The sequence below is a fragment of the Calidris pugnax genome, unplaced genomic scaffold, assembly GCF_001431845.1.
Source record: "Calidris pugnax isolate Ruff unplaced genomic scaffold, ASM143184v1 scaffold36, whole genome shotgun sequence".
Lineage (NCBI taxonomy): Eukaryota > Metazoa > Chordata > Aves > Charadriiformes > Scolopacidae > Calidris > Calidris pugnax.
The window spans coordinates 2,468,627-2,493,501 of record NW_015090825.1 but is presented as its reverse complement, the minus strand read 5'-3'; the positions used below and the strand labels follow the sequence as shown (position 1 = coordinate 2,493,501).

Sequence of the window (24,875 nt, the reverse complement as noted above, 5' to 3'; positions counted from 1 at the left end):
TAAAAGAAAGTATCTTAAGTTTGCACACATCTCTCACAAGAAATGCCGCCATACCCACACAAGGTGCTTAGATTATTACGAGACCTGCAGTTCTTACATTTTGTGACACTGGATGATACAAACCAAATTTCCCAGAGCACCTCACCAGCAGAGAAATCAACCCGATTGCAGTGATTGGCTACACAGGTGAACAACTGGCAGAACCACGAGCACAAATACAGCAACTATGTATGCATGTAGAAGAACACTTAGAAATGGTCCCCATAATTTTACCATACTGTAGCTCATTTATTAAAAAGAAAATTTTTTAAAAATCACCTCTGGATTTTCCTCCTTTTTCTTTTTGGTAGCAGGGGGTCCCTGAGCTGACTCTTCAGGAGGTTTCTTTGTCTCCACTTTACTTTCTGGCTGGGTTTGGACTTGAGGCTGAATAATGATAACCTAAAAGGCAATGTACAAATAAAAGATCAGATATCAAACTGGATTTCTCTGTCTGAAACCTTTGATTCTTCTTTGAATGGTTACTTGATACCTCTACAGACACCAGATGCAAGTCACAAGCCAAAAATATAGAAAAACGGACACTTAGGTTAGGCTTCAGAATCCATACTTAAGTTTGTAAAAATCACCTTTTATAAGTGCATTATAAACCTACTGCAGCCTAAGCGAGCCACTTCAGTGCCTCTGAAAATTAGGGCACTTTCTATTTAGAGGACTTCTGAAGCTGACTCAGCAGCCTAGCTTTAGCATTTGCGCTGTCAGTGATTTTAAGGTCTTTCCTTTGATTTTATTTCACATACGGGTAGAAGAGATGGAATTACTACACATTCAAAACTCAGTGATACCAGTGTTATTTCAGAGTAAGCACATGTGGATGGGAAAGAAAATACTCCTCAGAACTACTCAAGTAACTGAGATCAGAGTTCAGTCCTCGGCATTTATGTGTTATAAGCAGCGGATGTCCACTTTTGCATAAATAAAATAAACTATACGTGTTTAAAATGAAAATTAATTTTTGTGTAGAACCTCTAGGCATTACAACACAGATCTCTCATACATGCATGTATGTTAGTATATCCAGCTGCTCGTATTTGAATTACCACATGAAGATTTACACAGTGCAGATAACATTATCTCAGAAGCTATTAAATTAAAAGGACTGAAGCACAATTTCTGACCACAGAACTACCCATGTGACTTTATACCCATAATCAAAGCTTCATAAAGGACCACAGAAGACCTTCCTAAGCTCGCCTTCTTGATGAAGGTTATTGGATTTGAAAGCTTGGCCTTTTCCATCTATTTCATTGCTAACTTTGAATCAATGTTATTTCATTGTTAGCTACTTTATCTCAACTCAGTCACTCTAGAAGATTCAAGAGAATAAAAAGGGATGCTTTTTTTAACCAACAGCCACTTTAAGTAAGAGAAAAATAAATTATGCTAAAGAAGTGGGGAAGAGATGCCTACTTTTAGTTACCTCAAAAGCCATCCTACATCCTGTATTCTTTTTTAGCACTGTATGAGAACCTGTGCTGCCAACAAGACCCAAAATAAGAGGATCCCAGTAGCAAATTATAACAAATGTGCTGGGTATATTGGCAGCCTGTATCGAATCCGCTTCTGGTAAGAGAGTGGTGAAGTTCCTGCATTTCAAAGCTGAAAAGCAGTGCAAAGAGGAAACAAGTAATTCATAACTTGTTGGGTTTTTTTTTTTCCCACCAATTCATCTGCTGATCAGTTTTGAAACCCTGAGCTCTCATATCATTTGGTCTTCCCCTGAAAGTCTAAAAGGGAATGCCTGATTATTTGACATACTCCCCCAAAGTCAATCAATATAACTAATATCACTGTATAATTGAAGAGGGAGTCCATATGAAATTTGAGCCTGCACAGAATTCAGGGCTATTATTAGGGAGGATTGGTTTAAGGAAATGGAAGATCATTTGGTCCTGTTAATGTCAGGCAACACCATGAAACAATTTTTTTGCCACTAAAACATATGCATGTACACAGATAAATGTCCACTAGTGTCCATGTGTCCCCCTAAGAATTTTCTCATTGCTTTCTCATTATTTTCTTCAGAAGGAACCACTGACATCACTCTGCACAGGGCTGCGCACTCACAGGGGAATATTCTGCTTCCATCTACAACATAATTCCTGTGTTTGATAACCAAAAAAACAAACCCACCAGGCAAAGCAGAACCTACCTTGCTGTCGGCACTGATGAGGAGTGGTTGCACTTTAATGCTGTCGTTGACCACAGAGACAGTGGCGCTGGTGCTGATAGGAGTTGCATTGTTGGGGGAGGTGGAAATGATGGCGTACGCCACACCTGCACCGCTCAGAGGTGACGAAATAGCTGTGGACTCGGTGACACTTTGTGGCTGGCTGTTAGGCGTCTGTACATGGCTGACGGTGTTATTGGCAGTCGGGAGGGCAGGGCTGGGGTTTTTGATGCTGACTACGGTTGCCTTCTGGAAGGTAGGAGGCTGCTTGGAAGGTTGGTCTCTGCACGGGGAGATAGGGAGGCTGTCCGGAATCAGGGTCTTTGGCCTAACCTACAAACAGAGAGTTAGATGTTATCAGGCACAGCCTCACACCATAATGATCAAACACTGAATAGATGCGCTCTCCCAGTAGAATCTCTAATTGCATTAACCATGGAACAGAAGCATCTAGAAAAAATAACGTAGCAACTCGAAGTAGCCAGGCATTCATTTACTTGTAGATATATTCCCAGCACTCCTAGGTTGAGTCATTTTAGAGTCCTTAACTCATTGCAATGCTGAACAAGAATGGAGGGAAAAGTCACTACCTCACTTTTATTAGCACACATCCATACAAATGCTACTCAAGTCACATCCAGTTCTCAGTAGGGATGTTTAAGCCAAAGTCTTTGCAAAGAATGTAAACCCCAGACACAATAATTTCCTGCTCTGAAGGATGCAACACAATTAAGGAGTGGGAACTGAATCATTAAGGGAGTTGTGGGAAAGCATTTACAGGAACAGTTAAGTGTATGCATTCATGCTGGTGGATCAGTGAATGAAGCTCCTCACATTTTTAAGATGTACCATGTCTAACAGAGAGGAGATCAATCACACAATCACTGAGCTCACAAAAAAAAAAAAAGAGGGAAAAAAATAAAGGAATTCACAACCATCAAACTTCATATTTTGTTGCTGTAAGTAAAGAGCTAGTTTGCAGCTGTGGGTGGATGCAGAAGGAACTTCCACGGATGGAGGGGGAAACTGTTTGCCAAGATTTGTGAAGGCTGTGGCTTTACCCAGAGCCCTGACTGATAGCTGTGAACAATTGTTTTCAGCTAATGTGATGTGTTTCCAGTGGGGTAATTAACGTCACCCTGTCAACATGGCTCTGCCTTAACAACATGTTAAGTACGGTTCCAGGATTGAAAATAAATAATTTAAACTGCTTCACATGAAGTTAACTTCACTCCCAGTTTATTCGTTAACACGGCCAGATGAAACAGTCGGTTCCCTCTGTGCTTATTTAGTCCTGTCACTTCTCGCACCTTCCATACTGTGAAACAAAATGACAAGTTGTAACAGACAGACATGGGAAACAGCTGCCTGTGTCACTGCACTGCAGTCTACGGGAGCCCTTCCAATGATGCCGACTTCAATCTTGAGCCTAAGTAAGCAATTTAATGAAAACGTGGGGATCTACTGATGTGCGGAAAATCAGCTCTCAAGGCTGGCCATCATCCTCTAGCGCGTCAAGGAGGAGCCGTGCCCGTCGGTCCCCGCAGTGAACGTTAAGCACAGCAACATATGTATTGCGAGCTCTTCGTGTTTCCATCGCTCGGCCCTCAATTTCAGGTAGGATCCTAACACCTACGAGCAGTGCAAACGTGTATTAAAGACACAGTCCTGCTCTAAATTGTCAGTAACCGAGGTAGATGGAAAGTCAAAGAGGAAACAGAGCCGAAGGAGAGCAGAGAGGAGGCTTTGCCCCAGGTCCTGCAGCAGACCGGTGACAAAGCCAGGAAGTTCACAACTTTGGGGTAACACTGGAAGCCTCACAGACCCACTGTGAAATGATGCAAAACTATGCTAAACTCAAACTAACCATATTCAAGATATACTGGCAATAACTGAAGTAGGTTTTGTTCTTTTTCCTCTATCCATTCACTTTATGTAATGATTATTTGATTTATTTAGTTAAGATACCAGACAAATAGCCCAGCCAAGCTGCTTAAGAGAGGAGGCTATAATTAGCTTCATATCCATAATTAGTTCATGCTCTTATTTTCCAAAGTAGTGCACATAAGATTGCTTTAAACCCATCTTGGCCCAGGCATTCTGCAAAACTAAGGCTTCTAACATAAGCAACAGCTCAGTGCAACAGGAGACATGATACTTAAAGCAGCTTGGTCATATCTATATCAGAGTCAGTTATACAAGCAGATCTTGTAGTACCCACCTTTATGTTTTCATAATAATCTTTCCCTGTTATGTTATATCTTATATAAGTCTCTCATATGTAAGCCTTTAACAAATTGCTCATGCTCATGTGCTCAGAGACACATTCACAGAAATAGTACCGTTATTCAGAAAAGAAAGTCTGAGAAGCTTGGAAAAATTCAGTTAAAATGTATTACCATGGCTGAAAAATAAAAATTTAATTCTTAGCTGTTTGGCTAACATCTAAATTTTACCATGTCTCCTTAAAACAAAATAATTTTCTTGTAAATTAATATAACATCTTTTACCAACAGAAATACTGTAAACACACAGATAAGCACATATATACAGGGAAAGAGAGAGAGAGATAATAAGGAGTACTTCACAGATTCAACAGAACAGCCACTGAGATCTTTAGAAAAAAAACCAAGTCTGACAAAAAATCAACTCAGGAGTTTTTCTAGCCAAAAACTGTCATGTAGTCTATCAGGATCTATTGTATCTGTCACTCTTAATTGCACTTTTATATTTAACCAAAAGCCTAATTTAAACTAAATGCCTATACATATTCCAGCTATATAATTATATTTTCTACACTATTACATATATATATTGACTGTCAGATGTAATACCTCAATGAATCCTATGCACACCCTCAATACACATTCTGCAAGTTGTGGATGAATACATATTACTTTGCTATAAAATAAGCTCTTCCTGCACAGACAATTAAACAGACTTAATTTTCCAAAGTAACATATTCTCTATAAAGCACTGCAGACTGAAATAGCTGGTAAGGACTTACCAAACCGGTACAGCACAAGAACATAGGCTGGGTATTTTCTGCCACCGTGTGATACAAAGGAGGTATAGCCATCTTCATAGTCTGAGCCTCTGCAAACTCTCTGGCAAGTTCAGCTAACGTTGTCAGAGCATACTTATTTGCAATTAAAGAATTATAAAAAGGGTTGGCTACAGAAAAAGTTTCAGGTGCTCCTGAGTTAAAGCTAAAATAAGTGAAAGTTAAAATAATGTTTATTTCTACAGTCTGCAGGAATGAATCCAAAACAGAAAGCAAGCACAGAAGCCCCTTGAGCTCTGACAACTATGAACCTTCCCCCCTTGATTATAAACACTGAGCATAAGCACTTAATAAACAGCTAAGTGAAAAGCCTTTAGGTGAGTTTCACACTAAAAACCAAACTGCTCAGGTCATCTGTGAGAATAAATGGCATCAGCTGGGAAGAAAAAAACCAACCAACAAAAAAAAAAAAAAACCAAAGGAAAGATTGTCAATTCCTTTTCCTCGTGGCAAAACCACAGCTTAAATTTGGGAGATGAAAGGAGGACAGTGGTACTAACAGAAGTTTGGAAGCTGACAGTCACTAAAGAAGAACTGGAGAAAAACTAGGGCAGGGCATGGACTGCATTTCACATGCAAGGTATCAAAAAGACGTTTTCTACTGAAAGTAGCGCAGGTTGGATGGCACCAGTCCCCATTACAAAAGCCACAGAAATAAAAGGCGCAGAAGTTCAGGAAAGGAGAAGCAAAGAGAAGGAGTAACAGACAGCACGCGTGCTACCGAGTGAAAACTGCAACTGTTGGCGAGCACTGCAAATAACAATTCTCCTGCAGCTCAACCCTCCTCTCCCCAAATATCTTTCATTTAACTTCTGACAGCTGTCAAAACAGAATGTGATACTCCCAGGGCTCTACATGCAGGAGAAGAGAGAGCTTCTTCTTGAATATAATGATTTCACAAACCCGTGTTTTTCTTGAGTTTCCTCAATACCCACAATAACAGAAACATTTGATTTTAGGCGGCAATATTCAGACACCCCTGGCACTTCTAAAACAGCCTGCAGGTGAGCACACTGTTCAAGAAGATACTCCCAGGCCTGAGAATTCATTAGGTGGGGGCTGTCTGCTTTTCAGACAGGGAAATAACAGGGAGCCCAATCCCGTGAGATGCACAGAGCACTTTTTGGTTCAGCAACCTCTAATTTCATATATTTTTAAAAGTTTCAGATCAGGAGGGAATTGGCTCCTGTGACTAATATGACTTATTGCGTATCCCGTATCATTAAGCTCCATCTAGATGTCCCTATATGAAGCCCAAAGGCTTCCATTACAGTGAAACATCATGCCAGCAGCTCTCCAGAGCACAAATGGTTGAATACTGCAGAGGTGAACGAACAGCTGAGTGGTGGAGGTGGGAGAGCCTGATGTGTGTCACTATTGACAAAGGCTACTGTGATCATGGGCAATCTATTTCCTGAGCTACATCCCATCGGGTGAGCTGCTCCCAAGCTGCAGTAGAGAAAAAGAACGTAAAAAAGAGAAACTCTTACAAAATAAGCCTTCAAGATCCATCCCAAACAAGTATGGGGGAAAAGGAGGGGGAGGGCAGGAAAGCACACGATCCCTCCCATCTCTGTGGGCAATCCTGTGTAGTCCTAGAGGACAGGATTTAATTAGAGCAGTTATCTCTGTGCAGATCTGCAGGTCCTATGACAATTGTTACAGGCAATTCTGGTAAATGTGTTCTCCTTGCTGAAGAAGGGAAGTTAACAAGTGCACTTCAATTACAAAACCAAAACGGATCACCACGATGCTCTAGCCCACCAACTGGCCCTAGAATTTATCCCAGAAACTGAAGACTGGTTTTAAAAATAATACTAAAGACTTCTTAATGACAAATTCATCACGGGTCCCAATAAACTGTTGTGATATTTTATTACGCTCATGACCGGCATTTTATTGTGAGGTTTGATTTGTCTAACTTCAGCTTCCAGTCCCTGGATCTTGTTATAGCTTTGTCAGCAACACTGAAGAGCCCTCCCCCTCCCCAATATCAGATATCAGCTGGATCGTGCTCAGCATCAATCAGCCCTTCATACTGGCAGGGCCGATCTGTATGAGAGTAAATTTTTCAGCTCAACGCAATATCACATTGCCTTTGAGAGAAAGACCATTATTCACACTTTATTTTCACTTCACCCTTGTACTCAGAGCTTAAAAACAAAAACTCAAAATGGATTTGGCACAATTCATATGTCACAGAGGCAAAGTGCTGGGAGCAGCAGACAGAGCTTTCATTCTTGAAAAGCTTTAGAGGATCACACAGAAAACATTAGCAATGGCTGATAAAATGAGTGCAATATGGGGTAATTATATCCTTCACCAGAATGAACAGATGCACACTGACTTCAGTAAAGCTGTGTCTATTTATGCCAGCTGAGAACTGATTCTCTTCCTCTTCTGTTTTTTTAATCAATAAAAATGATGTAAAAGAAAAGGTTTCTGTGTAACAGAATGCAATGACACACCCTAAAATCCATGTTGCCCAACCGACCTGAATACAAGTGTTTCCAGTTTGGTTGATTTTTGGTTCCTTTCCTGATAAGCTCCTATTATCTTCAGCCTGGTCTGAGACCACAGTCAAAATAAACACACTTTATTTTCTTGCCACAGGAGGAAGATTTAAAACCACACGTGACTACAGATCCACAGGCGCTTTTCTTCCTTTTCCTTGATGGGGCTACACAAAAAAGAAGTTACTTTTCAGTGTGTATCATGAGCAAACCCCAGGGAAGATGACCCAGTTCATGGATCCTGTGTTCACATACAACATAAGCCTCTCCTTAGCATCTACCTGGAATACTAGCCTGGAAATCTACAGAAGAAAGATATGAAATGCAGGGCAAAACGCAAGCAACTTCTCCAGCCCAGGTTTCCAATCCTGCTGCTCTGGACAGTGAGCACCAGGGAAGAAATCTTACTCTGACTGAAACCAACAGCAAATTTGAATAGACTTCAGTAAGGGCTAAAACTACAGCTAGCACCTCAAAACAAACCCTAGTCTCTTATTTTATGTGCCATGCAACCCAGGAATCATTACTCTGGGGTATTTTCACACATATTGAAATTATGTGCACTATATCAGACGTTTTCCACTGGACAGTATACTTGTTGTGCTTTGGTATTTCAATTTGTTAGTCATGGACAGCCAACTTTAATAAAAAGGTGACACACAGATAATATAACCCCTATGCAATTTTTAAGAAGACAAAGCTATTTCATTTAGTTTTTCTTCTCCTTCAGCTCTGCTTGATACAGAAACGGAAGTTTTGCTGTGAGGGATGTTTGTGTGGGAATCCGCCAGCTCTGCTTTTTGTGGATGTTGGCATAATGCAGTCAGGTGGGAGTTCTTTATTAAAAATGTTATCAGTGTTTTGAACACAAAACTGTATTTTCACAGGAACTTGACTGACTTTTGCTAATGAAATGTACATTTTCTCCTCAGCTATACTGTCTGTATTTTCTGGTTTGGCATTGCTGCTATTGAGTTGATGAATCATTAAGTGGCTCTTTTCCATTTACAAAGGGGAAAACTACCATTAAACCAGTAAATTAAAATCAATATTATTCCAAAAAATAACAAGCAGGGGTTGAAGTTGACAAGGATTTCTGCTTTTTTTTTCTTCCTTCTGCACAATGATTCTGTCCTTGAATATGCAGTTATCTCTGTGCCTCTGAGGAAAGAATTTAATCTTTATTGTTTAGGATTACAATAGAAATATAAAAGCTAGACTGTGATTATACACACCAGTCAATAACTTACTTCCATTTCTACTCTTTTCAGCATTAAAAAGTCAGCTTGCTTCTCTCACAGATACTCATCTACGATTAACTCACTTCAATTTAAAGTGTCCATGAAGCCTTTAGGCACAAATGAGTGAACATCTGTCCGCTCTCCTCCTATCCATACACTTTCATAGGCAAGCTCTGGACTAATCCATGCAGTTGGGCATTCACTGGACTCAAGTTCTGGTCACTTTAAAGACCATAGATGTCACTGCTTTGTACTGTCCATCATTTTAAGAGCTTTTACTGCTTTTAGACAACAATCCTAGAATCATAGAATGGTTAGAGTTGGAAGGGACCTTAAAGATCATCAAGTTCCAGCCCCCCTGCCCTGGGCAGGGACACCTCCCACCAGACCAGGTTGCTCAAAGCCCCATCCAGCCTGGCCTTGAACACCTCCAGGGATGGGGCATCCACAGCTTCTCTGGGCAACCTGTTCCAGTGCCTCACCACCCTCACAGGAAAGAATTTCTTCCTAATATCTAAGCTAAATCTACCCACTTTCAGTTTAAAACCAACCATCATCCCTCATCCTAATAACAGTATATTATAATGATTTGACCAGCCTCAACTCATTGACTAGCCAAAACCAAAAAACGTGGAAGACAAAATAATAATAAAAATAATGACAAAAATCATTTCTGTCTGCTAACAGCCTGAGCATATGGAAGCACAGAAAAAGCTCAGACATCAAGAGATTAAAATGAAGGTTTTAGGGACAGAAGTAGTGCAGTGTATTCCTTCAAGCCTCTACTGAGGTACTGCAGACAGAGAAAATCTTCCTATCTGCCTGCCATTCGGGCAGAGGACAACTGCAAGCTTGTTCAACTGGCACAGAGCGTCAGAGACACAGCATAGTCCAGATCCAAGGCAGACATGGATGCAAATGAAGTCAATGGAGAGAGAGGACACTTCTTCTCAACTTCCTGATACTCTGCAAAGCAGTATTTGACATGGAGAAACATCAGAGTTTTCACTGGGGAAAAGGTACCATGTCAGGTGTTAAAATGGCTTGAATCTTTCATGGGGTTGTATGCATACTTTAGGCTCCTATGTGCAGACTGTCATGGAGATCTGACTTCCATGGAGGTCGTTTTCAAAACATTCATGACACTGATTAGATCTGAAGATCTTAAGCATCAATAACAGCCAGTTCTGCTTCTCCTTCCCTACAACCCTAGATTGGTTCTCTCATGAGGAATAGACAATTGGCACTGAATGTCAGAAAGGCAGAGGTAACACAGGGAGGTAACTTGGAAAATTTGCATCAGGGTGTAGTCCCCCTTGATACATTATACACGTTCATCTTTGTCCATACTGCAGAAGACCGGACTTCTCATGACTGCCAACTTCTGGCATACCACCATCCACAAGGAACAGTTCTTATCACACCACCTCAGTCATATCTTCATCCGTCTTAGCTGCACTACAGCACTGTAAAATATATACCATGGAGCACTCCAGATGCTCCAACAAGCCCATGCCCCTCAGCAACACAGGCTACCTATCAAACCTATCCACTAGTGCGTAACTGAGATTGCCACAGACTCTTCAATATAGTACTGCGTCTTCATTCTAATCCTCAAAGCTCTCCCTGTAAAGACTTACTATGAAAGGCCAAGGTTTCTGGTGCAGGGAGTCTCTACAGGAAGGCTGATGCTCACATAGGTGGGCATCTCAACCTTCTTCTCTACAAATTAAGGGCATAAGCCTCATCACTTTCTACAATAACCATTTTTTATGTATACCGCTTTGACAGAAATATATAGTGGCATGCAATTAATAGTAGCATGCCTATTAAAAATAAGCCAACTGACAAAAAGGAACCCTAACCAGAATTCGCAGCTGCACGCACTTCTTCCCAAAGGGAAAGGATGAGAGAAGAAATAGCTTACAACAGATGTTAATCTTTGTGCTTAACACATTACCGGAAGGTGCTTCAAATACAGTGACAAGCACAGTATAAAAGCTTATATAGAATAAAACAGATTAACAACTATATTTATTAAGGGCTACATTTTCAGCCAGGCCTCTGCAAGACTTTCTTTTGAAAAAGCAATTTTGTTTCTGTTTTCTGCGCATACAGTCAATGAATATTAAATACTGTTGCAAAACCCTTAGCTTGGTTATATACCACGCTGATTAAGTTACCTTGAATTAGATTATCTTTCTTCTCCTCCACTAGCATTCCAACACATCCTTCTGGAAGCACTGAGGGTTATATACCAGAAAGGTGCATGACATCCCTTAGGGGATTACAGTCCTTTTCTCCTCTGATATTGTAATACTGACTTTACCCAATTCAATTATTCCTCACTCAAACAAAAAATAAAGTGCTCTTGTCTCTCCATTGCACAATTCTGTGTAACTTTTTATACAAACATGTCTATCTGCTAGCTTCTTTTCTAGTTTCACAAAAGGCTGAGTTGCATTTAGTAATATTTTTCCACTTTCTAATGGCTATGCACATAAAAAAATCATTAAAAATAATGACTTTTTTTTTTAGACTTATGATGCAAACAGAGAGAGAGGCTTTGCCACAGACCAGTCTGTTAACACATTTCCTCCACAGTACACAGTAGCACCACACAATTTGGGTTCTCTCTACAGGGATCATCTTCCTTTCAAGAACTCTTCCAGGAGCCCTCCCACCAGGGAAGAAGGTTTTGGTACACACGTGAAGAGAAGCAGCAGCTATCAGTGGAGCTGCGCTCATGAGAACTATGACAAGAAATTTTAAAACTGAGACTTGCATTTAAGTTTTGGGAACATCTAGAGACCACAGTCTCTGGCTGGGCTTACACAGTACCCAGTGATGGACTAACGCACGGTAACAAAACAGCCCCTGTCCCAAAGCAGCCTGCAGCCCAGTGGCCAAATTCAGACCCTACTGAATTATGCATATTAAAATCACTACAAAATATAAAAAATAAGCAGCACTTGACAGCGAGACTGGCTAGAGTCAATTGAAAAACATGCACAAAGCAGTTGTGTGTAACTGTTTCTTTTCACCACTAACCTGCATGATAGCTCCACCGCAGGCATCTGCTACGCAACCCTCTGCTCTACTCTAATCAGGAATGTCACGAGCAAAGCCATCCCAAGCCCTGCCTTCAACCAGGACTGGAAAAATAGGTCAGGGAAATAGCATTATAATCTGATTTACTTGCTATTCAAATCACCACAGTCTCTCCATTAATTTCAATGAGAATTGGATTGGGCCCAAATTACTGACAACAAAATGGGTGGTTTATTTTAATATCTTCACCATTTTATTTAAAATCTTCCATTCGAAGAACAGAAATTAAGATTTCCCACATGCCTTCAGGTGGCCAGAGCGCAACTTAAATTTTTATGTAAACCAGCTCAAAATAAACAGCCTGCCTGCACTGCAGTTGGAAGTTGGAGCCCCAACCTGACATAAGGCCACTCCCTCTTCACAGTTGATGGGTGCTACAAAGCCAAGGAACAGCTCAAGAGGAAGAGAGTGCACCACCCATGGGTTTGAGTAGAAGACCTCCATGATTTGCTTCTTAGATTGCAGTGAAGAGTCTGCAGCTTCAAATCATCTCACCCAGCTAGAAACCTCAAAGGACAAAGTAAGAAGACAAAGACTATCTGGAATTCATTTCCCAAACATCACAGCTCATAGCAGAAATTTTGTTTATTTGATGAAAGCAAAAATAACTTTGCATTCTGTAAAAAAAAAAATTTAAAAAAGAAACTTAAAAAGGTCTGCCAAAGAGGCTTGTTTTGGGAAATAATGAATGCCTAAAGAAATACTGTTTGTATTGTGCAATGAACTTGTAATTAATGTTTGTTTGCTCACCATTTAATAGCTGTTCTGCATTAAGTGATGGGATTTTGCTGCCATTTGTGAATGTGCAGATTTTGAGACTTCATTCCCCATATGGAAGAGCTCCCAGGGGGTCATATCATAAACCCATTCAAATGAACAAAACAAATGACAAGTATCTGTACAAATGTGGAAAATGAGAAAGCTGTATGTATTATTTTACGTAAGTATAATTAAATGCCTCAGTTTACTTGTGTGGTATTTTCCTGCTTGACTGCACAGAGGTAAATCAAAAGAGGCTGTCTAGAGGAGGAAAATGAAAGCATCAAAAATATAAAACTCCTTTAGATGTGATGAGGGGCCCTTAAATAGAGGAGTCCCCTGTTTCTCTGCAGCCACCCTGTCAATGTTTATGCCTGTCACGACTACATCTAAATCTAAAAGGAATCTGAAATCCCAAAGAAATTATGAGACTGGCCAAAAGGACAAATGCGAGGTAGCAATCGGTGTGCTGTCAAGAATGCAAACACTGATCTGGATTTATCCCACTTATCTACATACACCTAAAACAGAAGTTCAATCTGTCTGGCTAAAAATGAAGCCACTTCCAGAGGGTGACTCAAAGACACATAGGCTCCTAACGTGGCAGGGATCCCAAAAGGGATCCATCTAGGCCTTCCACCCTTCTAAAGACAAGAAGAGAGGCAGCAACACACAGAGACAAGATTAAGCCATCTTAGGTGATTGCCACCGTGCCACTGCACTTGCACAAACTACACCTAGACTTAGCTGGTTCAGTAAATAGGCAGGCAGGCAGGTAGCCTTACTGGAGCCTTTGCTACTATGGTTTCATTGCTATTAGGGCTCTAGACAATTCACTGTTAAAGCTAGACTTTGCAGAGACACATGTTGAGGAAGGTGCAATACCTGGTGGCACAAGATTCCGCCCTGGCTAACATGCACGAGTATGGACATCGTACTGCTTTAATTCTATGAGCAAAATACTATGGACTTCTTGGTAAAGGAATGAAGAATATTGCTTTGTTTTGAAAAAGCTGTCCCTTTAATTTGCAGCCAGAGTAAAGGTTTTAGCAGATGCCCAACTCACTTGGGCCCTGCTTGTCAGTATCCTTGGGAAACGGTGGCAAAGCTGCCTCTCAGAAAGTCAGTTCCAGAATGGTAGGATTTTGCCACTAACTCAGAGCAAGATACAGGAGCCATGCCTGTCACTCAGGAGGCAAAACCAGGTTAGTAGCCAACCTGCTCTGTAACCAAGTCTGATGCATAATAGCTGAGAGGTCACGGACTGTGATAGGATTTAATCCTGCATTTTCCAGCTCCTACTGGAAGATATTATATGCCCCTTAATTTCCAAAATAATTTTTAATTTGGTGCTTGTTTTCTCAGAGATATGAGGGAGAAGAGGGAAGAGGTGTTTTTTACCATAATGCTTTTGTGGTGTTACATGGCCTTGCTTCCGGGCATTTTTATATTTTCATCTGAATTTTCCAGTTCTCCTGGAACACAGATTCCTCTCGACCCTCAAAATTTGCCAGTGATGACTATGCACTCATCTGCAGTTATTACAAAGGAGAACTTTCACAGTGATGCAGTGCTGCAGCTCACTTACAGTGGCCTCCTAGATCACCTGTACCCAGTTGTTTCGGGGGAATGACAGCTTTACATCACTCTGATTTATGGTTATATTAAATGAAGGCATTTGCCTACTTACTTAGAAGCCAAACTTTCCACTTGTAGATGAAAACTTGATCTCTCTTAAGATATCCAGCAGAAAGCTTTGATGGGTGGAGGAAGTTCCCCACTAAGAAACAATATGGAAATTTTAAACTTCTCTGTAAGCTTTGTGTGAGAGAGGAACAGATAGAGCATAACAAACTGCAAAGGAGGACACAGACTGTAAAAGGGGCAAGCTGTTGTTAAAGAAGGAGGTATTGGCCTGTGAAAGTCAAAAAAACCTCTGAACTTAAGATATACTTCTGATAATGTGGTCTTACATACTGCCTACTTTGTTTAGTTTAGACAGAAATGAGATTGCTGCGTGGTTATTTTCCATGCTATGTATAGGAAATAGAAAATTTAGTGAACTATGGCTCGGGGCTGCTGAGGAAAGGTCGGTGTTTCATTAGTATTAAGTATGATTGCATAAACAGGTCTGAAATTGAAGGCTGTGCTAGGAAAGGAGTGAAACAAAGTGAAATCCAAACACAAATATTGCCATGAGCTAAACAGCAAGACAGAAAGGATATATGTTCTTTTCAAAAAGTTGAGGAAATCAGTTTCCTCTGCTTTTTCCAAATCTTCAAAATTGAATCTAACACCAAATGAAATTTTTTCTACTTAACAGAAGTATAGAACATTGATGCTTCTCTAAGTGCAGCATTTGCAATGCCATCATCATTGCTGAAGCATAACCTTAATGATAATTTAAGCCCCTGTTACAGGTCTTTCAGCTGCTCTTGAACCTCATCTATTTTCAGGAGCAATCTGCTCATCTTTGACACCTCAAAATGGCAGAAATCAATGTGTTATTATGCTGTAAGAACAACTGAAAAGCAAAGTCTTGAACTTGATAAGAAAACTATAACCTTCCTTTATGTTCACAACTTTGCCTTCCACAAAATGTAATTTAAAGAGAGAATTTAAGAACTTTATCTTGGAAATACTCCTTCCTCCAGGCAGATTTAGCTCGCAGATCTTCTGCTAGATTCTGCCACTAAGAAAATATTAGGAAAAGAAAAAAAGAAAAGGAACAATAGGAAGACCCAACATTGACTTCAATGCTAGAAAAGTGTTCACACATGAGAAACAGACCTCTAAGAGCCACACTGAGACAAATATATTTACACTTAATAATCATGAATCTGAAAAGCAAACCATAGAATTGCAGCAAAACACTTGTTGAAAATGACATTCAAAATCTTTGAGAAAGAGGGTTGAAATGGGGAATGAAGTTTATGGTTAGGGAAACAGTGATTAATATTCAGAAAAGAATTTTAAAGGTTTTTAAAACTCTTTAGAAAGGTTTTTAAAATCTATGAGTGTAACTCTCGTTTTAATCCTACCCAGCCAATCTTGCCTCAGTGTGGCACCTGGGTTAGTTGGGCCAAAACTTTATACTGGGATAGACAGGGATAAGGTAAGTAAGTTAATAAAAGAATGTGTGAGGCTAAATCTTGAACAGAAAGGTCAATGCTTCCAGCACTTTTTTTAATTACAGAATTGCAGATTTTCACTTCAGTGATTTGTGATTCATCTTTTAAAGCATAAATTTACATTTCACTGTATGTACTTTGTTCTTCCACAATGAATCTACAAGAATTTTTATAGCTTTTCATTGTGCTAACAGTATGCTTCCAGAAGAAAACTTACACGTTGTTCAACTCACTGAAGGTGAGTCTCTATTCAGAAAAATAAGTGTGCTGACCTACCCAGGCCCGGACTTCGGACACGAACAGAGTAGAATACATATAGAATGACACAAACTCCACTTTTGAACTGTATTTTGTACCTGAGGTAGCACTGCTGGTCCTTGTCCTGCCAACCTCTGCAAGGAGCTGACCTGAGGAACCTTAATGGGCACTGCAGTGATAGTTCCCAAAGTCTGTTGGAAGAAAAACAGTTGAACACAGTTTAAAACACTTGCAGAGCTTCCCCAGATAGTATCTGCTGAACCCAGCAGTTCCCCTTCCAGCTCTTTGCCTCTTCCCGACTTATGATGGAAGGCTATAATACATCAGTTCACTTGAAGCTCTCTCTCTTCTGCCTAAAGAGTCAGAGACTCTTCCTTCTCTTTAACCTTCTCTACAAAGCATTGTTAACTAAAGCCTATTATCTCCTTAGAGCATTTGGTAATTCTAAGCGCAAAGGATACATCTCATTGTTATGAAGTTTTTTTTGGTACACAAAGAAAATACAAGTGTCATGTGTGCCATGGCTGAAGTGCCGTCTACGCACTAGCTTGCTTTCAAAAGAGATCTGGAGAAAGGTGAAACGTGCCACAGTGAAACTTCAAAATGCTCATTGGTAAGATGATGCATTTCATGGAAGTCAGGGTCATAAGGAAGTTCACAGTGTCTTAATAAATAGCAAATGCTGAATTATCAAAACTGAAAGCTACCTATAAACCTGCTACAGCACACTGTAACATAACATTCAGCTAAGACAACATCCATTTGGGCCAACACAGTAGCTATTACTATGCATATTTATTTTCTCTACTCACCCTTTTCTAAGTTGTATAACAAATTTATTCAAAGCTTATTTAAGACAGAAAGGAATGGAAAGGAATGGAATGGAATGGAATGGAATGGAATGGAATAGTGTAGCATAGAATATTTCAGTTGGTAGGGACCTACAATGATCACAAAGCCCTCTTCAGGGCTGTCCAAACGTTACAGCATGTTAAAGGCATTGTCCAAATGCCTCTTAAACACTGACAGGCTTGGGGCATCGACCACCTCTCTAGGAAGCCTGTTGCAGCATTTGACCGCCCTCTTGGTAAGGAAATGCTTCCTAACACCCAGTCTAAATCTGTCCTGGTGCAGCTTTGAGCCATTCCCATGTGTCCTATCACTGGATACCAGGGAGAAGAGATCGGCACCTCCCTCTCCACCTCCTCCTCCTCAGGAAGCTGTAGAGAGTAATGACATCTCCGAACTAGACAAACCCAGTGTCCTCAGCCACTTCTCACAGAACATTCCTTCCAGACATTTCACTAGCTTTGTTGCCCTCCTCTGGACAAATTCAGGTATCTCAACATCCTTCTTAAATTATGAGGTCCAGAACTGCACACAGTACTCCAAGCAAGGTCACACCAACACTGAAAACAGCAGGATAATCACCTCTTTTGACCAGCTGGTGATGCTGTGTTTGATGCACCCCAGGATGCAGTCTTCCCTCTTGGCTGCCAGAGCACATTGATGGCTCCTATCAAGCCTGTTGTTAACCAGCACCCCTAGATCCCTTTCTGCAGGACTGCTCTCTTCCAATTTATACTTGTGCCCTGCATTACTCCATCCTAGGTGCAGAATCTGGCATTTTTATTTGTTAAATTTCATCCAATCAATCATCGCCCAATGCTCCAATCTATCCAGATCCCCTGCAAGGCCTCCTGTCCCTCAACAGAGTCAACGGCACCTCTGAGTTTGGTATCATCAGCAAACTTGCTAATGGTGCATTCAACTCCTGCATCCAGATTGTTGATAAGTATATTGTACAGGACTGGCCCTACAATGGAACCCTGAGGAACAGCCCTGGTGACCAGCTGCCAATCAGATGTAGCCCCATTCACTACAACCCTTTGAGCTTCAGCCAGTTCTTCACCCAGCACACCATGAACACACACACCCCACAACTTGCCAACTTGTTCAGAAGGATGCTTTGAGGGACAGTATCAAAAGCCTTACAAAATCCAGAAAAAATACATCTACCACCTTCCCTTCATCCACTAGATGGGAGACCTAATCATAGAAGGATATCAAGTTAGTTAAGCAGGACTTTCCTTTTGCAGACCCGTGTTGACTGTGCCTGATGACTGCATTATTCTTTAAATGCCTTTCAATAGTTCCCAATATAAAATATTTGAGGAAACTCCTTCTATGAGCAAATATATTGCTGCATTCTACATAAATTTTACTTTGTAGATGGAGAAGTGGTACTTTTCAACCCAGTATTATCTTTAACCCTTACAAATACAGTTGGATACCAAGAGCAAGCGAGTTATCTTTCTGTAATACCAAGTCAAGTACACACAAATTTTCCCCCTGCCAAAAAATCTCTGTGTCTGTTTAGCTCCAATCCTTTGCTGACTTTTCATCTGTCTGTAGTGATAGAGATATCTATAGCTGTAGATTTATGTGTTCTGCTATAGATGGTCTGAATGACATCTCTTTTTCAAGCCTCATCCACAGAGGTCCCTAAAATACTGGATCTGAAATGTTGTGTAACTTGTACTTTATTTTCTTCATTAAAAAGACAGCTTATAAAGTTAAGATTTGGTCATAGATCTAAAGAACATAGCGAACTTTTCCCCTTCAACCTCTTTCATTCCTTTGTCCTTGATTATAGTTCATATTTTGGTTAACTGGCCAACATTCTTATGGCAAGGTTTTATAACTTCTATGTAATAACTTCTATGTAATATTGTATAACTTCTTAATTGCTGTTAGGACAACATGGCAATATAAGCAAGAGGATGCTTGTCATTACAACAGCAAGAGACACTTAGTCACTGATCACAAAAACTTATCAGGCTGCTAAAAAAAGCTAATAAGGAAAGAAAACCAGATTCAACCGAATTTCTCTAAATTTAACTCTCCTCAAAACAAAACTATCAGATCATAACCAGTAAGATAATGTACGCTAATATTACCCCAATCTGGTAATGAAATTTGTCAATAGAAAGGAAATTATAACATAAGCAGCTCAAGGAAAGAAAAACTGTGTCAGGTCCATGCAGATATGTTCTCCTCAGACCTGAATAACAGACTGGTAAACAGCCTATTTCATTCTAACTACAGTGTTTTATAAGAATACCATGCATTTGCATGCAGAATATTTTTAATAAACTTGTCCTACAGAGTTTATATTTTTAACTCTGCTACTCCTCTTGAAGACATTTGGGGGTGTGATGTTATATATTCAGCAAAGATTAAAATTTGCATAAGATTTGCCTGAGTTAAACAACAAGGAGAGCTCTACAGTCATAAACATGCAAGACAATTTTTCCTGAGTACTCGTGGATTATCAGTAGCCTGGATTATCTGTGGAACAATATACTCCATTAAAATCCTGTCTTGAGCCAAAGGAGGGGAATGGGGTGGGTGGCTGCGTGTCGCAGGAAGCAGCATTTCCAGCCACAGATGACAGAACAAATAAGTTATACCTTCCTGCAAAAGTAAAGGTATTAGCAGCAGAGTGAGGAACAGAAGGGGGTATTTCCACCACAGTTATCCTTAAAGGGTGACAAGTAGAATAAAAACAATGGGAAGGATACTATAAACTATGTCAGTTAATTACTTCTTTGCGCCGTCTACCATATCACAGCCTCACACGTTGGGAAGGACAATGTGATGAATTCCTGCAGTTTGGAGAGGGGATCTTGAGCTGGCACCTGCTGCTGTTGCCACTTATTAGATGTGTCACAACTTCTTGCTTTATATTAGCATGAACTAAAATTAATTCAGCCCAGTTATTTGCTTTTTAAGGGGAATACCAAAGTGAACTTTCCAACCAACACTAGAGGAACTGAAAGTTTATCACAAGTATGAGCTACATTTTCCCTCCATCCCAACACTGCTTATATATGGAATGAGATTTCTTAGACAATGCAGTGAAGCCTGAGTTTTCCCTGGAAACACTAGGAACACCACAACTTCTCCTGGATTGCACATATGCCCTCTACAGAAAGTTAAAACAAGAAGTCCTTCCTTCTGGAAGGTCATGCTTAAAGTGTGGCTCCATCTCTCATCATTTTTATATATGCTACCTCTGACCTTGACACATTCTGATATTCCTATTCCTACAGATATATGTAGATTTGCAAGGATTTTTAAAATGGCCAACAGAATATTATGTATTAAAATACAAAGTGTCGTCACTGAAATTTGGAATTGGCTATAAAGATAAAATCAAATTACTCAGAAGTAAGATACAGTTATCAGTTGATGCACAAAACCTCCACATCTGAGTAACAAATTTATTTCCTTATACTACTACAATTATCAATCACAAGGGGAAAAAAAAACAAACAAACCAACCCTGTCCAGAGCAAAATGCCTTTGTCCTGTGAGGAAGGAGCTCATCTCAGCATCATTGGGCCAATTCCCTTTTATGTTTCAAAACACTGAGCCATTGTGCCAAATGGAATGGGAAGGAGAGAAGAAACAAGAAATGCCATAAAACTACTCTGCACTGTTCTCTTAGATTCACTTGAGGACAAAGCCAGGATGTATTGTCTGCGGGTATCAGAGAAATGAACTATCATTAGTTTTGTCACCTGCACTCTCAAAAAACTCATCAGATTTATTTTCTTGAAGTAAGAGTTCTACAGCAATCTCGAGAGAACAAAAACAAATTATGGCATTCTCAGGTTATGAAATTTTCAGTGACAAAGATGCAGCCTCTTGTTTACAAATGTTTTTATAGTAGGGATCTGTTATTTAATATTCAAGGAAACAATCTCAGTATAAAAATCATATGGCCAAGGGAAAATTCAAAACTTTAATCTCACATTAATAATAGCACTATAGGATGTTCAGACAGAAAAATACCTAAGAATCCATTTTACTTTTCACTATTTACATTGGTTTGTTATTGTTTCCCAGCTCTGGCAATAAATAGTTCAAGCTGTTATATCAGCAGAATTCAATGACAGAAACCTCTGTACTTTTCCTGTAACACATTACATCTGTTATCTCAGGGTACTTCACCCAGGTCAGTGTTATTGTCTCCATTTTAGTGATGAAAAAAATCGAGATTTAGAGGTAAAATAATGTTGTCAGGGCTAGACTGTTGTACAGGTGGAAATGCAAGCCAGACTTCTTACTTCCAATGTCTCATTCATGTGATTGATTAACCTCATCTCATCTGTTGATGCAGAGTTACATCTGAGTCGCCTAATTTTTAGGTCAGATTTTAATGATCAGACCAGGATGTCTCCATGATGATGGGTAAAAGAGGTGAAGTATAAAAGAGAGGGAATCACAGTTGCTGTCTCTGGAATGAAGGTGGTGCAGGTGCTAGAATGGATGACTGGGCCATTTGGCTCTGGGTAAATTTTTCAGTGCATTTCAGAACACGGTTTTGGTGTGGGTGTGGGTTTAAGTGGTAAATAAACAAGCAGATAAAAACACTCACCCGGCTAATAAAAAAGTAATAAAAAAATAAAAAAATGTCCTTATCTGATGTTCTTGGCCAGGCAGTGAGAACTGGACAAACTCCCCCAGGCTCAAGCTATAACAGGACAAATACTGCTCACACTCACCTTAATACTTCAGTTCTAGTTGGGTCCTCAGCTCAAGCCCATGGGCTGCAAGAGGTGAGTAATCACAAAAACTTCCTCCCAAAAAGGGAAAGAAACTTTTTTACCTTCTGTTAACATTGCCACCTATTCTACCTCACAAAGTGTCCAGGCTTGCCATGGTGAGCCTGGTAGCTCAAAGAGTCATCACTCACAAATTCCACACTATCACTTTCATCCATGTGGGCCTTTTTTTTTTTCTCCTTCCTTTTTTCCAATTTGTCCAAAGAGCAAGCTGGTGCACATTCTTATTCACCTTTAATTAACAAGCTGAAAAGACATTTTTCTGGCAATGCCTGACCTTTAAGCACTTTGTATGAATTTATCGATACCAGCAGAAACAATAATTTAAAAGGTTATTTTATGAGTGCTGAATAGTTTATGGCAGCACTTTTGTCAAGATAAATGAGTTTCTTATTTCTACATTTACAGCTCTAAGCATTTTAATAAAAAAGGTCCATAAAAGTCAAAGATTACTCCAAATCTCTCCTCTATCTAAGTCTATTTGGGCTTTTCTGGTGACCCTCTGAAACGCCTACAATGTGGAGGGAGCACTGAAATGGGCAGTGACGGGGGAAAGTGAAGAGTCCACTTTCAGTTAGCCTCAGGATTGCTTTGATCTGATTGTATGCATTTAAGCCAGATTTGCTATCTTTATACTCAGAATTTTTTTTTCAAATAAAAGCAAATTCATCAGGTGTACTTCCTACTGTCTAACTCACTCAAGTTTACATCCAGCGTCATTTCTTACCCCAGGCAAGCATCTGGGAGCTCATGAGTCCTTGCTAACTCGTACCTCAAGCACCAAACCCAGCCCTGGATTAGAAGAGGAACGTCAGCCACTACATCACCCACTGTAGGAGTCATTGGCTGATGAACACATATGGCTGCAACATAAACCACTTCCAAACCCCTGTCTTCAGTGACCTACACAGAGCAGACAGGTATCTGACATGTCAGGGATGCCTCTTTTGCTTGAGCAATCCACAGATGCCCTCAGATGGAAACCTCAGTAGCCCCACTGCATTGGTGACTTGCAAACTCAGTGTTTGGGTAAATGTCATCCAGTAGCATGCTCCAAAAGGTCACATTTCAAATCACAAAAACAGGTGAAAAGATGCAAATGAAGTAATCTTTTCAGTGGTTAGTTTATTCACTAAGAAAATAACAATGATAAGAATTTAAAAAAAAAAAGAAAGCCAACCCAAAAGCCCCCCAAAAAGAGGACACAGTTGCATTAAAAGACAAAAAAAGAGCAGTTCCTCCCATGTAACCAAAAGAAAATGAAAAATATAGAAGAATTGCCAAGTGCAGTTAAAAAGGACAATAATTTCTCGCCCTCAATTTTTCTATTAATACCCAATTGCATTGTAATTATTTGCTCCAGTTTTTCCTATGCTTCTCATGCATTAAATCAGCACCACCCCTAGATCAAGGCTCTCAGAGAGAACTGAGGGATAGAAGTATGGGGACGGCGGCAAGTAGAAGACACAAAAAGTGAAACAAAGAAGTATGGTATGGACAGAGAATAAGAAGTTAAAGGATGAAGGGTAGAGATAGTTAGAGGACAAAAGGACGCTGAAGCAGAAACAAGGATGAGCTTTACATTGCCAATGATCAGACTAAGGGCCTACTGCCTATTATAACTTCTTTAGTCAATGACTGAGTTTTTAAATCCATGACCTACACACATTTGTGATTTTAGTACACTTCTGCATTTCAGCCCTGAATAAATACACATATATACATGTATATATAGATATGTATCTCTGCTTTATTGAAAGATACTTATATTTTACTCTGTTTGGGTAAATATATTTCTGAGACCATTGCTATGTTTGTTTTGAATTACATATTCCTTCCCCCCCTCATTTGAATGTACTAACAAATGCTTAAGGACCTGTTCCTACAATTCATTATCCATACAGACTCATTGTGGAGCTTGGATACATGAGCGGTTGAGGATTAGATCACAGACATAAAATTGTTAAGGGACACAACTCTCCTCCCATTCCGGAATTACACCAGTACAGACAAAATCACTGAAGTCAATCACTGAAGAGAATCGGCTTCAATGAGTAGCAGAAGGTTAAATAGCCACATAGTTTCAAAGCCTTTCACTACAGCATGCTACCAAAATACTTAACTCAGGAACATATGGGTTTGTTATATCTTAGGAGAACAGTTCAATTATTTGAGTTCAACTGACACTGCATTGCTGTATTATTTGCAAACTATTTTATACTGACATCAATACTGCAGCACAAATATTGTGTTCCTGCAATGTATTATAGAAACACTAATCTTTTTCTTTATAAAGTACATATGCATCTCTCTAAGATCTAGGTCTTCGTGTTGCAAATAAGACACCTAAGCTATTAAAAAAATGTTTTTGTCTGTTATGTGTTCAATATTGGCAACAACAGTTTTACAGAATGGATTTTTAATGTGGTAGTGACAGGGGAACAGATTGCTATGGCAACAGCAAAGATGAAAATTCTTAACCTGAATGGATCGTCACTGAAGTAATTGCAGGGTTTTTTTACCCATTCTACATCCATTTTACAACTTGAATGCTGCATTCAACCTTGAGCTTGCTTTATATAAATGCCAAGCACTATATGCAACCTCCAAGTTCATCTGACAAAACTTGCTGCACCTTACCTCACTAACACAGGATAGTTGCTGTCCTATAGTTAACCTAAACACCCGAATGCTATTATTTTTCCATATACTCCACTAGTAAAAGCACTGTACGTTTGGAAATAACTTTGAGGCTCCTGCAAGACATGTATGCATACACATTTTTTTCTTCCCTTCTAGACTTAGCTTTTACAAAAATCTGCAGAAATCATTCTTCATTTTCAAAGTACAGTGAAATCACTGCGCATGGTATTTCTAATAATCTGGTGCAATAAGGGCATATTTCAGTTTCACACTCAGATTGTATCCCAAAGAG

At 39.8% G+C, this 24,875-nt stretch overlaps 1 protein-coding gene across 1 annotated transcript in view; it reads right to left on the bottom strand.

The window, feature by feature from the left end:
- PHF21B (PHD finger protein 21B) overlaps window positions 1-22,098 on the bottom strand; it is a 45,641-nt gene extending 23,543 nt beyond the window's left edge. Inside the window, exons 1-5 of the mRNA XM_014940067.1 lie at window positions 22,013-22,098; window positions 21,754-21,757; window positions 16,406-16,498; window positions 2,213-2,563; window positions 319-441 (exon numbers count right to left, since the gene is read on the bottom strand). Coding sequence (XP_014795553.1) covers window positions 319-441; window positions 2,213-2,563; window positions 16,406-16,498; window positions 21,754-21,757; window positions 22,013-22,098 — 657 coding nt within the window. The remainder of the gene's footprint in view (window positions 1-318; window positions 442-2,212; window positions 2,564-16,405; window positions 16,499-21,753; window positions 21,758-22,012) is intronic.
- Between the last annotated feature and the right edge of the window lie 2,777 nt (window positions 22,099-24,875).